We start from the raw sequence: 15543 nt of genomic DNA, 5'->3' as shown, positions 1-15543 counted from the left end.
TACAGTAAAAATGAACCTCTAAATAAACAGACAGATACAATACACAGATTGTACTCCGATTCACAGACAAAACACAGTGATCCTATTGGCATGTATAAAATAGCTAACAATATACAGATGTGTCTTAGAGTCCTATTTATCATTTCAATGTAAATAAAAAATTCTTTGTGTTTGTAAAATGTTCATATGATGAAAAGATTAGTGCTAAGTATTACAGTGTACTGTGTGATATTACTATTATCATATTAATTAGAAAAAATCATTAGCTTGAGATATTAAGATACTGATGTGAGATAAACCTTTGAATCAGCTGAGGTTCAGCTATCACCAGCAAATATGATTAAAATATTTAAACAATGAGAACACTTCAATACTCAAAAACCTGCTGTTTATTATCACTTACTTGACCAATAATAATATTTTCAAAGGCAGCTAAAATTTTTTTGAAAATGTTATTTGGGCTCTTGATCTACTCCAGTACTTTAGAATATTTTTCTAGGTATTTTATGTTCAAATATTACATTCTATATCTATTAAACATTTTTACACAGATGCTCTCATCTGTCCACCCCTAAATGAATAAGAAACTCTAACAGAAGATGAACATCTTGAATTTGTTGCTGATGGGAATAACTGGCAACTGCAAGAAAGGATATACTCTCTTTTAGCCCTAAATATCTGCTAGATAAACTGGAAGCTCAGCAAGCAAGTCAGTGCTATGCTGCAGCTGTCTTGTTACAGTCTGATGCTAGGCAGCTAATGGTGCAGAAGGAAAATATTATCCAGTACAAGCGTAACAGTCGAAAGACTTCTTGTCTGGAGCAGAGAGATCCGTTCCAGTACAACCTTCCTAGTGGAAAGCTACAGGAAACAGCGTCTGCATCAGGTATCAAGCACATTTAGTCATGAAATTAAAGCACAGTATTGGACACCACACCACAAAGCAGAGAATCATCATGTGATGTGATGGAAATCTCCAGTTTTTGGATCATAGGCTAACAGCAAACCCTATCATAGGATGGAGAAGGTGGAATTGTACATCTCTCCCACTCTTCTATGGAAGTCCCAAAGTTGGTTGAATCATTCCTATCAGTAAAATACAATTTGAAATTGCCTGAATTAATACATAGTCCCTCTCCACAGCATAATTCTGTTCCTTTGCTCTCACTCTTCTGCAATGACCTGAGTTTTCATTGGTTGATAGAAAAAAATATCTCATACATCAAAAAAAAAAAAAAAAAAAAAGGGGAAAAGTATTGAATTCAGTATTTGAGAAATCTTCTTAAGAGTTTCAGTAGGGTAAAGACTATGTATCCTTTTGCTTTTTAAAGCATTTAACACTTTTCAGACACTGCCACAAAATGAATAGTAATTAAAAGAACATTAACACTGTTCTGTTGAATGTCATGGGATAAAATTACTGTAGTGACATGATGTAGTATATCGCAAACATATTCCACATAAATTAAAGTTTACCACCTAGTAACAATTATGAATGTATTCTTGAGCATTTGTTCTATAGACAGAACACAATCTTCTAATAGCTACTGACAAATCTCATAGAAAGAGATAAGTTTAATTAGTCCCACCTTTTTATATGCAATCCAGTCAAACACCCTGTCAATGTCTGTGGCTTGTTGCACCTCCTGGGATACTGGATGCGAACTGGTCAAACCATCCAGCAACATCACTTCATGTAGGACATCTGTCAGAAATCTTTGCTTTTCCTGAAATACAGCATAAGCAATAGTATCACATACACATTTACAATAATTTAGAAATGATGCATGGTTACCAGAGGCAGCCTCTATATGACAGTTAACTAACATGTGACCTGGTCTGAATGTAAGCCACTATCACATCTTAAAATCTTGAACAGTTCTACAGAACAGACAGGAACTAACTCTAGCATCAGAGACCCCTCTGACTTGAGATCATTTGCTGAAATAAGTTAGTTGAAATATTACAGACTATTATTGAGTCAAAATGTATCTACATTAGAGACATTTATTTAACTAATTATATTGTAGACTGCAATTCTGATTACCATATCTATTCACTCCCAGTTACTCAGGCTGGAAATAAAGGAAAAAGTGGTATAGTCTTCAATCACAAAAACCTATGTATGCTACAGATTAGCACTCAGTGAGCTCCTTGCATACACAGGTACAAACACTTTTGACAAAGATGACTAAATACAATCATTATTGCTCTATTGTGTAGATCAAAGGCATAGTAAGGCTTAAGTCACTTGACTCTTAGAATCAAATTCACAGAGCAGGTCAACATGGGATAGAACGATGAACAGAGCCCAAAGTATCACAGCAAATATCTGCATCATCTTTCTTAAATCCTGTAAAGAAATCATTTCTCCACATGAGTTCATTTGCTCTACAAACGTTATCTCCTTTATTTCATAATCTCCGTGTAGAGAAAACCACTATTATGTCTCTTTACGAGTGAGACTACCACTACATGTAGAAGTCAAATGACATAGTCAAAGTCACAGCTTCATCAGAGGCAGGTGCAAACCCAAACAATATCTAACATACTACTAATTCATTCCTATATCCTCTATAAATATGGATTGCAGAGGTATGTCAAAACTGCTGCATATTTACTCTGGCAGCAACATTAATTAAATGTTCAGATATACTCTATGAACTGTGGCACATTCACTCTTAGAGTACAAGTAGATATGACTTTTTCAGTTGAGAAATGACATGCTGTAAAATGTCCTCATATTGCATTCATATAGATCTATCTACTCCAACATGTCAGGAAAGAAGAGCTTCATTTCCTTGCTTTTCAAGTCACAAATAAATGCAAAGAGTGAATTAAAAATTATGGAAGATTTTTTTCCCCCTGAAATGACATATCTCAAACTTTATGTAAGTACAACATTTCCTGCATTAATGCTCCTCTAGTGCCATAGTGTACTCTAGAGAGTGGTGCTTTTTTTTTTTCCAAAAGCTATTTTGATGTCCACAGATAAACTAGTCACCGAATTATGTAATAAATTCTATATTTAATTTCTTGGGTGGTAAGGTTTTGGTATCAATGTGTTAATTTAAATCATATTTATAAGAAGCTGAAGAGCTGTTTCAATGCTGATCCATCTGGAAATAAACCTCTACGTTAAAATTCATTAGAGCACAAGAAATGTACCTTGAGTTGATTGTATATTCAGGCAATTAAAAACATGGGATGCAGGGAAGCCAATTACCCAACACACATTTAGTGTTCTCAGCTGGCTGCATGAGGTAAGGTTTGTGAAGGGAAAAGTAATGTCTTGTTCATATTATTGTTTGTTACCAAATTTTCTCAGGCATTCAGTTAGTAACTGTCCTTTTTATGGGAAAACAAGAAGCATAGGGAAACAAGTATTATGACAGTCCCACTCAGGGGAAAACTACTGAGGTAGAAAGGATTGCAGATGCTTTGGTTACATCTCAGTCACATTCTCTATTAGTAGCAGAAAACTATTTCATCAGAAGTACGATACGTAACTCATACAGGTATAAACACACATGGGTATAGATCCGCCTCCGAAATTCATGTCTGAATATCACAGTTAATGAACAGGTGTGGGAGTGGATTGTTGCTGTTCAGAATTTACTCATCAAAAGGATATTTGTTAATTACACAGGAATACTTAAAGTATAGAATACAGAATCAAGAAAATGAGTATCATAAAATGAAGCTATAAGGAATATAAAAAATATTAAAAAACAAAGGCTATGGTTTCCTGTTGTGTCAGTTTTTTTTTTCCTTATGTTAGCCTTTGACAAGCAGGAAAGAAGCATTTTAGATTCATCACAATTCACTCAAATTACCATAACTGGAAAGTTTTCATTAAAGTTTATGGCAGACCATAACACTGACATACAACAGGAATATCTACTATGTCTTCAAACACGTTTGCATGCATTTTAGTGGGAATTAAGGCAGCTTTTGAGGTATAAAGCTGATTTCTTTGAAACAAAAGGATTTCCAAAGTATTCCCATCTTTTCCCTTCAATATACAGCCTCTGAGAGTAGATTTCAAAAGGAGACTCTAGTATCTGCAGAACTCCAGGGACATACTGTGAGAAGAGTTTCCCAGTTGAGAGCAGGCATTCAGCTTGAAGAGACAACAGAAAACTGAATTGCAGAAAGAAACTAAAACTACCTTAATTATTTTGTTGAAGAAACATCACTTCAGCTATTAGAGTCATAGCCGAACATTAAGGGGAAAAGGGCAACACATGTGACCAAATTGCTTATAATGATAGAAGAGGGGCCTTTTATTCCCTAGTTATTTTACCTGATGCAGTACACTGGAATTGATCTGATTTAGCATGATATCTACCGGACTAAAGAAACACATAGCAGAGAAAAGAAAATCAATTTTGGAATGCGTTTAATGAGGCCAGTGAGCTGCCAACCTGGTAGGTGACAGGTTTGCAGCTGACATGAAACAATTACAAAATGTTATTGAAGATCGCTTTCCTCCAAGGGAGTTCAGCTGTAAGAGAGAAGCCAAAGACTGTGATTCGCCTGTAAAGAAAAGGAGGCTTCAGATAAGTCTCTGGGGTTTTGCCTGGAAACTGTTAGCAGCTGTATATAAGCACAAGGCAGTGCACTGAGCAAGAGTTGGTATGATGACAACAGAAGCCTATTCTGAAATAAGACTGAAATAAGGGCAGAAACGCTTCCACTCAAACCTATGTCTTTCTTTAAAGGCAAGCAGGAAGCTACTCCATTTCTTATCTTCCTACTACCCACTTGGCATCTAGCCTTGTCTTTTCTTCTCCTTAGCACCTTCTTGGATCTGAGGGTAGTCAAGTCTGGAAGGCCAGGTTCTGTTGCATTAAGAAAGAAAAGATACGCTGATTACTTTCTGTTGCTTTCCTTCTTGTACTTCCAGAAGAAGAGACTGAAGTATTTTTATCAGATCAGCGTGCTTTTTGAACATTTGCATGTTCAGATTATTGCCCAAACACCAGTGGTCAGTAGATTCACATACGTGTCTCTTCAAAGCAATTACTTGTACTCTCGGCTGGTAAGACTTTCCTTGTTTGGTACATGGTCATCTTGAAATGCCTAGTCCTTCTCTGAGTTTTCCCTTCCTTAGCCAACTTTTAAACAAAATGAATATTCAAATTTCACTGCTATGGGTGAAAATGATATGGATAATGGGGTCAGAAACTGTAGCTATTACCAATTCTTTCACACAATGGAAATAATCTGTAGATTTTTAAATGTGGATCTATAAATCATTCCATAACAATAAGAAGGAGGGATAAGAAACCAGCTAACCATGTAAAAGCCTTCTTGTTCTGTTTTGTTTTCATTTTGTTACAGGGAGGAAGCTTTATGGAAGGATGTGGTCACTCTTTGTGTACTACCCTCCAACATGCTGACCTCCATTCAAGTAGTCCGTCTCTAAATGGAAAGAAATAACTTGTGAAATAACATTTTTTGACACAAAAGACTGCACCTTCAAGAGCCAATAAAAATGTTTTGCATGTAATAGGATAACAATGACATAATGGAAAGAGACTGAGATACCATATTGAGGCATAATGTGCAAGTTAGTTAGCATGACAACAGTATAATACTTTTTCGTCACATAATTTCTAAAAATTAATATGAAATAGCAGGGAAAATAATTAAAATGAAAAAAAAAGAAAGAAAAGAAAAAAAAGAAAAAAAAGAAAAAGATAATAAAATATCCAACCGTGAAACAAAAGGAATAACACAAAAAAAGCCAAAACTGATAATTCGTACGCAGAAGAGATCAAAGGCCTCAATATTAAAGGCACTGCCTTTCTTCTGGGACTGCAATTCAAATGCTTCATGGACTGAGAAATATACATGAATAAAGCTTAATATTGGTGTGCAAACCTGCAAATGATTTCCCTGACAAACTTGCTGGAAATATCTTATCCAAATGTTACTAGCCATCAGCAATACAAAGGAGATGAGTGATCTCTCAAGCCTGACAAAAATCAGCATTTGCAATATGTGGTACTTCAATTTATAGGGAAAGCGCACCCTAGGGAAAAAGAAATAGGGGCAGATTTTAAAAGCAATCAAAGAATTCTAGTATACACAATACCAGGAAGTTGCAGTTCAAATACAGTACATTTTAGGGTGAAGCTTAACAAACTGCAAGGGAATATAATCTGTGAGGAAACCACAGGTTCAAAAAACAAACAAACAAACAAAAAAAAACCTTAAGACCAGAAAATAACCAATGGGGGCCAAAGCAAAGTCCTTCCCATCTATATATTTAAAAATACTACATTGTCATAGTGTAGAATGTCTCCTAAGTACTTGCAAATGAACACAGTATTTTTCTCTCTTTCTTCTCCCAACTGTATTTTGAGAAGATTACAGACAATTTTTTAATTTATATCTCTGCATGTGTGCCTCAATTATGTGCATAGTTTGTTGAAGGAGGCTTGCAGCAGATTCTACTTTTATCAACTATGAATATGACACAATTCCCATGTCTACCTCCGTAACTCTCTTATATCAGAAAAAAGAATTTGAAATGTATATTCTTTTGAATGAAATGCCAAACTGGATAATCATGACCCCCCAGGTGATATAACAGATGATATATTTATAGTATACTATTTGTAGTATAAATAGTATATATATCACCTAGGAGTTTTTGTGCAATTTCACCAGCTACTTCAACTGCAGTTTCCTGTCACCGCTCTGTTTTTCAAGTATAACTTTCATTTGGTTGTATACCAGACTCATTTTGCCAAATATGGACCTACAGAAACAAAGGACACAGTACAAAACAGTAAACATTATGAAAGGAAACATCCTCTACTTCCCCAAAATGCCTCAAGTAAAACTACTTTTACTCTTTCACTCAAAGAATCTGCTTTGCTATCTTGTATGTCATTGCCTTCAAAGAAATAAGAGTTGAACAAAAGTAAGAGATTAACACAGATCTATTTTATCTTTATATATTTGTCCCCAAAATATTTTTAAAAGTTAGGTAACAAGGTACAAAGTTTGTCTTCCAATGCATCCTCTGAGAGAACCTGTAGAGAAAAATCTTCTCACCCTTAAGAAGCAGTAAATATTATCTAAATAAAGTCACTTTGAGATATGTTTGGTACACTGAGGCAACTTCCAGCTACAACTGGCAAATGCCATTACTATTTAGAGTATTTTTCAGGTGCTCTAACATTTGCATGCCTAGATTTTACCATCCTGAAAGTGATGAGGCTCAGTGAGCTGAGCTTTGAAGGCACCAAACATGTTTTACAGAAACATCAAAAATTATATATCGGTTCATGTTTCAAGTAACTGCATATTGCACACAATTTTAAAACAAATGAGTAGCACATTCGCAACACATGAAAATACAAAAAGCAATCTTTCAGTAAGGATGCCTCTTATTACACATCTAATTGCTTATCTGCTGAACTTCCCACAGCGACTATATTTCCTGACGTGTGTATCTTTCTTTCGCTAGTGTTGCCCTAAATTGAGTCCATGCCTTGATCTTCCTCCTATACGGAATTCGAAAGTTGTCATAAAGAATTTGAGAAATTCTTTCTCAAATTACTGATGACAAATTGCTTTAAAAAATCAAAATTATGTGAAATTCAGCAAGTTCAGTGAAGTTTCTTTCTCAAATATTAATATAAACCTTGAACTCAGAAGAATGAAAATCATATGACTGAAAAGCTTTCATAATAACGCAATTTCAACTGCTTTCTCAAGATGAGCCTATGATGACATGAAGAAAGAAGAGGCACTGACATTCTCCAAACCTGTACTCAACCTCTTGAATAAATGTTTCATCTAAATGTTGATATTCTGAATGTCTGATCTCTAAATGTTAAGAGTTTAACTATTTAAAGCCAAGAATTCCAACTAATGCACCTTGCCAGAGCATATAAAGTGAAATGTAAGTCAAAGTACATTAAAGATAAGCATGTGTTTAATGGCAATATTCACTTTTATTACTTCAATCCTGACAATAAGAAGGATAGGCAATTAGGATCATTTATCAAGGATTTGGGCAGAGTATTCCACGACGTTCAAAGTACTTAATGTAATGAAGTTTAGTTAAACAGCTTTCTGTTAACTTTCCAGGCACAAGTAATTTCTTGCATTTTAAAAACAGAAATGTCGATATGTAACATCATTATTATTTTCAGCTGCCTGTAGTAATAGCAGAGCCACTTAGAGTGTGGAACCTTATAGTGTGAATGAAGTACAATTCACTTGAAGAAAGGTGAAGGATGTCCTTCCAGGCAGACACAAAATTTTACTGCAAATATTTTAATCACAGTTGTTGATTACTAAGAAAATCTTTGACAAACACAACCATCCTTGTCTGTAAAAGCAGTAAGCACACAAGAAAGTGGGAGACCTTATCCCAGAATTTCAACTGACAAAAAAGGCAGGGGATTCAAAGCAATCACAGATGTATTACACCTTGACTTATCCAATAAAGTTTTCACCAAAACCAACTTTCATTTAATAAAAAAAAAAAAGGGGGGGGAAGGCATTGTGAGACTCTGTGAAGTGCTTTCTCAGCATCAAACAAGGTACCGACTGCTAGAGTATTTGACACTCATTTGATGGATGAAAGGGAAAATTACATGTCAGTAATTCCTGCTGTCATAGTCCTCAATACCTAACCCTGTGCCAGAGACTTTCAAGGACAAACATGATGGTTCCTTCCACTAGTAAATAAGGAGGAGAAAGACCAATCAATAAAGTCATGGATATGAAAGTCTCTGTTGATTCCTTCCTTTACACAGCTATATACAAAGGAGTTCAAGATAACACCAGAAACAAGCAGAGAGAAAGAAGGAATATATAGTTGCTGTTGGGCCTCTGAAAGGAGTAAGGTGGATGAGAAATGACAGGGCTATGAAGAGCAAATTAGCAGTACGTACTTTTTCATTTTAATTTTCTCCTTTCCCTGATCCTAAAAAAAAAGCAGAAACACCTTTCACAAAGGCAGGATTTCCTTTATTGTCACACTCAAGAAATTATATTCAGCTGCTGCTTTTTATGGCATGAAGAGATAACCAAAACGTTATATGGCATGCCTCTAATACAGAAACCTCATCTCTGAATTTCAAAGTCATGAAACAGCAACAGTCAAGGCACTTGCATACATATGGTTAATTGGAGTACACATGATTAAGCAATATTATCTGATCTTTGGGGAAAACTGCTTGCAGCACAAACTTTCTTTATAAAACAGTCTCGACAACACAAAAAAAAAAAAGTTTTAAAATTCAAAGTCCTTGAAGAATGAGATTTCAGAATAAGATTTTGAAACAGCTCAGAATAAAAAATTCAAAAAAAAACTTAATTTGGGATACAGGCAAAGTAAAAGGCTGAAATGGGAAAACTATTGCAAATGTCTAATGAGTAGCCATTAGCGTTATATCTCTTAGAAAATCAAAGGTAGCTTCACCTTCAAGAAGATGAAGAATGCAGGGCCTTAATTTTTAGCTGAGGGAATGAAGTGAGACTTTCTAGCTTTGACCTGAATTAACTTCAATTTTAATTTAAAAAGGACATTAAAACCAATGGTGAGATCATGAAAGCTCACCTTTCTGTTTTGAAACTAGCAAAACTTTGTCCACTTCTTCAGGAGAATTCTGATAAACCTTACATTAACTGCAACAGATAACAGAAGCCTCTGTCAGAATGACTTCTTATTCTGTTCTTGAAACTGTTTACCCAAAATTTTAACACTGCATAAGCATGGATAGAGTTTATTAAAAATTGGACTTCCTTTCTCATTAAGTTTACACCTCCCAGTGAACTACGTAAATGCCTTGTGGACAAAACAAGAAACTAAACTAGACTAATAAGGTGTAATAGTTCATGTTTCATAGCAGTTTTGGTAGTCCTGATATCTAATCATCTATCCTCTGGTAGAAGAAGAGTTAATAAAACAACTGAGGGAAAACTGATGAGATAAAAAAAAATTAGAAGAGGAAGAAATATTTAAGCAAGCTAAATAATGTAGAGAAGAAAACGATATCAAACCTATGAATTCCACATAAAATGCACACTGCAAAAAATACACAGCTTCACTAAAGAGTAGCATCTCTAGACAAGAAGTAGCAAAATATTAGGAGCTTATGTCATTTCAACAGTAAAAGCCAGCAAACCTCCTACAATTTAAATAGGAAGCTGCAGATATTTGTTCCAGGTATGCAACCCATACTGTCCAGGTTGCATTTCTAAACAAAATCCCTTTTCCAGGAATCTGCTTGCAGTCTTGTGAAAATATGACAAATATTCTCTAATAAACTGCAATGAAACTCAATTTGACATTTTAGTTTATGGACTTCTTAAAGAAAGTTCCAAGGGTAAAATTTCAAAACTGCAAGACAAAGAAATGAACTAACTTTTCCCATTCTTTAGAAAGAAAGAGCATTTTGGCATAGCACACTTCATTTTCTTGAAGCAAAGAGCTCTATGATCATACACCACAGTATCTTTTATTTTTATTTCACAATAACTGCTGACAAAACACCAGTGAGAATGTTGGAATATTGTTATGTTTAACCAACATTACAGAAAATAAGATTTGTAGTTCTTGATTTTACTACTGATCCATGAAGCTTGTATCCTTCATTTTTTAAAAAAAATCTAAGTTGTTTGGAACAGCTTTTTTTTTATATAAAGGCTCATTTTTTGTTTGTCCAACTTAATAAATGTCTCTATGATCTAAACAGAAAATGTTCTTTTATATCAATTACAACAATATCCAGCAAGCCAAATTCCAGTTACAGTAGCTTTTGTTTCCTCTTCTTACAATCTGTATAAGGCTGAAAGGTCAGAATATTGATTTCTACAGCAGTCTGCAAAAGAATGCAGCATATTTACATATTTAACTCAACAAGTGTTTCATCTTGCAACCATTTTTCTAACTATTTCTAATTATTATTCACCAAATGTTTATGAAAAGTTTATTTCTACCTTCTTTTTAATATAGGGGAAAAAACTGACAGAACAGTATTTTTCCAGACACAGACATACCACTTCAGCTAATTTATGCAGCATGTGTCCGATTTCCAAGCTTAACAGTCATACCTTGTTCAATCCATTTGTTTTGCCTGCATTCTGCTAAGATACAAGGAGTTCACATGATGGGCATGTCATTTGCATAACATTGAATATTATATTCATTCCACAGAAATCTCAAGCAAGCATTCTATATTCCAAATGACTTCTGAAACAAAGTTATTCCACATTCGTTGAACTGATTATGTGAAGAACAAATGATGGATGATTTGAAGATAAAATTCAGTGTATAAACATTGTCATCTACAACATTTCACTATGCTAATATCATAAAGGACTGCCAGATTCTATTGCATTCATAATTAGAATGATTACATTGTAATTCAGGATATGATTTTCATAAAGATCAAGAGAATGAGTTTTAATACAACCAAAGCCAGGTGAACCAAGTAAGTTTACCTATACAAGACAGATGGCAGTTCAGATGAAGATTTGTTTTCCTACTTCAATTATAAATTTTCCTACTGCAATTATAAATCTAAACTTACACCTACAACAAAGTATTAAAATACTACAAAGAATTTGAACTGCACAAGAAGCATATGTAAACAAGATTACCCATAAGGGTAAACTTAGAGAGAAAAGAACAGAATACTCTAAGAAAATATTTTCAAGTTCACAGTATGTTTTAACCAAACATCTCTTTTACATTTTTTGTCTGTATTAAATTCAACGTTCTGTCTATTTTCATAAATGGTCCATGTTAAATCATAACAGCTGTAATCCAAAATGTTTTTCAGCAAAGAGACAGCAGTTATTTTAACACTGGGTTATGATAGACATGACCTTACTTCTTTTGTAATAAATTGCAGATTACACTTTTGGAATGCTTTCAAATTATTTCACACCTTGTGAGTTTGCTTTATTGGACATCTGATACTTTCATGCATCATTTCTTATTTTTCAGCAGTCCCTGTCTATAACAGAAGCAGGAGTATAGCAGGAAAAAAAACCTTGCTGTGGAGTTTCAGTATGAATGAAATAAAACAAACGTACCATGTTCCATCCTGGGTAGAGGTAGTCTGTCCCAATAAATTCAAAATAGTGAGCAAAACCCTCTTTCAACCACACATCCTCCCACCAAACTGGAGTCACGAGGTCACCAAACCACTGCAAAGAAAGTTTAGATAAAAAAACTTTTAGAAAATCATGCTTGCATATATCACACTTATACAGAGCAAATTCTTCACAAGTTTCAATTAAAGCAGTAGCTTATACCATTCAGAGGAAAAGCAGATTTTTTTTCATATACTATTGAATTAAGCTTTTTTACAGGATGCACATAAGTTACTTAAATAAAATATTAGAAAAGAACTAGTATGCACGGCATTGCTTTACTTATCTAAAATAGATGCTCACCTCAGTTTAAGGAACTAACCAATACAATGAGAGAACAATGTGAAACCAGCTTATTTGAGCTAGGAACACTTGGAAACTTTACTATGTATAGTGTGAATATTTAGAACTGGAAACATAAACTCTCTCTCTATTCCAGGTCTATATTTTAGCATTTCTTCCTCTGTAAGGTCTGCCTGTTAAGATTTACAACAATACTAACATTCATTGGCCACTTTCCTAAGGAAAGCCATTTCATGCAACCCCCTCCATGAGTAAGCCTTAGCCCTCTCGAAATAGGGAGTTTCAGGAGCTGGGTTGTAGCCACAAACCTATCATGGCAGAGGACATGTAGATGCCACAAGGATTTCAGCCAAAGATAGGATGATTGCCAGAAAAGGAATAGGGACAAACAAATACAGGAAATCAGGCTTCATCAATTCTACTGCTCACAAATCACGCTGTATAAATGATTATAACGATTCTGGGCAACCTGGGAATATCTTAACATAAGTGACAAGAGCAGAAGCACACACATTATTATGGAAAGTTATTTCACAGTCTCTGTAAAATCTTTTGCCAAAAACCAAACTTTTGCTCCTGGAAACAAACTTATTTTTAATGTGATTAGAGATAGATTAATAATCAACAGAGATAATTTTGAGCTTTCGTGTATTTTAAACTGGTAGTAAACAGAAAGGGAGCAAATAAGTTTCCAGAGGGAGGCAACATAGGACAGGTGCTGCTGCTGACACAAGTGAGAGAAGAAAATGAAGGAACATGGGGTTGGCCAAGTAAGCAGTTTCTTTTCAGGATGATTGGCATATCTGAAGGCTTTGTCCAGCATCTCAATGCAAGATCTTTATCTTGCTTCTGTGCACGTCTTTGTTGAGGGAGAATAGCGTGTGGGGAGGATCAATGCCATGACTACGATCCTTCATGAAAAGAACACAGAAGCTCCAAAGAACAGATGACAGAAACAGAGATTATCAGATTGCCACACAGTGTTCAGTAAATAGGATTTGAAAGAAAAATGAAGCGAAATGCGAAAATGAACGTTAGCAGCAATGAACTGAAGAATTTCTGGGTAAAAGATGGGGTTGACAAAAGTCTTATTCACATGCTAAGTGAAACAAACTTACTGGATAGTTGAACATAACATAGCTAAGGGTTATTAAATTAACTCTCTACAGGACCAACAGAGATAAAGATTGATTTTAAGAATATTTATCTGAAAAGGTAAAGAACTACTGAAAATCTTTTTATGTATATAATGCACAATTTTAAAAGTTAGAGTAACATGTTACCAAAGTAGTACAAAAATTATACTTATTCTAGAATACATTGACTAAGTGATTTCTAATGCTAAAAAGGTTAAACACAACATCACAGTGTTTATGTCTTGAATTACAAGACTCCTGAACAGATCAGAAACCAGTAACAGTCAGGGTATACTACAACTCATCAAAAAGAGGTTTAAACAGTAAAACTTATCAAGTTTGTAATACATATTCTTGCAATTTAAAAGAATTTGTAAAATTATTTGTTAAAGTAGAACGGTGAAGTATTTTAAAGTTAGATTAAAAAAAAAAACATTTGACTTAAGAAGGAGCCTAGTTTTGTCATCTTAGCTGAAAAGTGGAAAATATGAATTTTGCTGCTTTCCCAATATTTGATGTCAGAATCAAGTATTTCATTTATTCCTCTAGGAGATTAATGTGCTTATTTAGTAATTACAAAATTAAAAGTTTTCACTGTCATTTAATCATCCAGGAGGACAATTATTTAACAGGAATTAAAACAGCATATGATACCAGTATGAAAACAAGGAATTCAAGACTAACCAGTCTTGAATATCATGGAGAATATTACTGTTAGAGAAAGCAGTCCCAGAGAATGCAATTAATGAAGACCAATATTCAAGAAGAATTGTACTATTATCGTCCTAGGTGTTACATATCTGAAAGGGAAACATTAAGTGAAGCATTTCATTTAAGTAATTGCTCATTTATTTATTTATTTGTGTGTTTGAAGAGGGACACTATTTGCCCTAAGTGACAATGTTATTTCTTTTCATTTTCAGAAAGAAAAATGAATTGAAATATATTGGTTACATAAATTGCTTGTTTCCCTCAGTTATTGTGTTCATCCTGACACAAAAGGCCTTCATTACCAGCATATTGAAAAGGTACTCCTTCCCATGCACTTTTCTTACAGATTACTTAAAAAAATAAAAAATAAATAAATAAAAAAAAAACAGTGGCTTAGGGTTTTTTAATTTTCCTTCTGCATTCATGCATGTTTAACTCAAGTTTTGTGCTCAGGGGGGACAAGTAACAAAAAATTATGGTGATTAAATTCAAACAACTTTTTCTTCAAAGGCTGTAGGTGGGGTTGATCTGTGATATGCAAATAAAATGTATTGCTAATTTAACAGAATTATTTAAATAAATTATAGTAGTTATTTTGAGCTATTAACTTAAGATGCTATAAATATGTGTGTATTGACTAATATATCATTTGTGTTCTGGGGCTCGGAGGGAAAGCTTTAATGCAGAAGTACTCCACCTTCTGCCAATTATTAATTTTTTATTAAATACTTGAAGTGTTCTAAAAAATTCAAGCTGTAATATCAAGCATTAGTAGCCTAAAAATGATGAAACTAAAGCTAGCTGCATTAAATACGTCCTTCCTAAAACTTGTACCTAAAATAAGAATCTAGTCAAGCATTACAAAGTCACCTGTGAAGAAATCAGGCATAAAATTCTCTCTTGAATTCTTTGCATGTGTACTTTGACAACCACAGAATTTCTTTCTAATTCTGCAATGATGCCTCTCTGTTCTAAAAAATGCAGTTCACGACCAAATGCATATAAAATGCTCAATCAGTTTAGGAATTCCAATCTTAAACAGTCACATCTAGTTTACAATCCCAATTCTTAATTTTATCCATTTCTTTGAATCTCAGGTATATCATTAGCAAAACATTTGCTGTGTTACTGTAAGGGACAAAGGTATCATATGGCACAGTTCCATACCGTACTAAGATATGCTGCATATGTATTCAAGTAGACTTTAAAATCAAGGAGCACTATATGATGAAACAGGGCAACTATATAGTTCTTCTTT

The 15543-nt window shown here is 34.2% G+C and overlaps 1 protein-coding gene across 1 annotated transcript in view; it reads right to left on the bottom strand.

Annotated features, from left to right (window-relative positions):
• TRHDE (thyrotropin releasing hormone degrading enzyme) overlaps positions 1 to 15543 on the bottom strand; it is a 216505-nt gene that overhangs the window by 110927 nt on the left and 90035 nt on the right. The window contains exons 5-6 of the mRNA XM_085221385.1: positions 12076 to 12189; positions 1590 to 1727 (exon numbers count right to left, since the gene is read on the bottom strand). Coding sequence (XP_085077511.1) covers positions 1590 to 1727; positions 12076 to 12189 — 252 coding nt within the window. The remainder of the gene's footprint in view (positions 1 to 1589; positions 1728 to 12075; positions 12190 to 15543) is intronic.

This window comes from Meleagris gallopavo, chromosome 1 (assembly GCF_905368555.1).
Source record: "Meleagris gallopavo chromosome 1, MGAL_WU_HG_1.1, whole genome shotgun sequence".
In the NCBI taxonomy this organism is placed as follows: Eukaryota; Metazoa; Chordata; class Aves; order Galliformes; family Phasianidae; genus Meleagris; species Meleagris gallopavo.
Note: the sequence above shows the minus strand (reverse complement) of the source record. Positions and strands in the feature narration are given on the sequence as shown.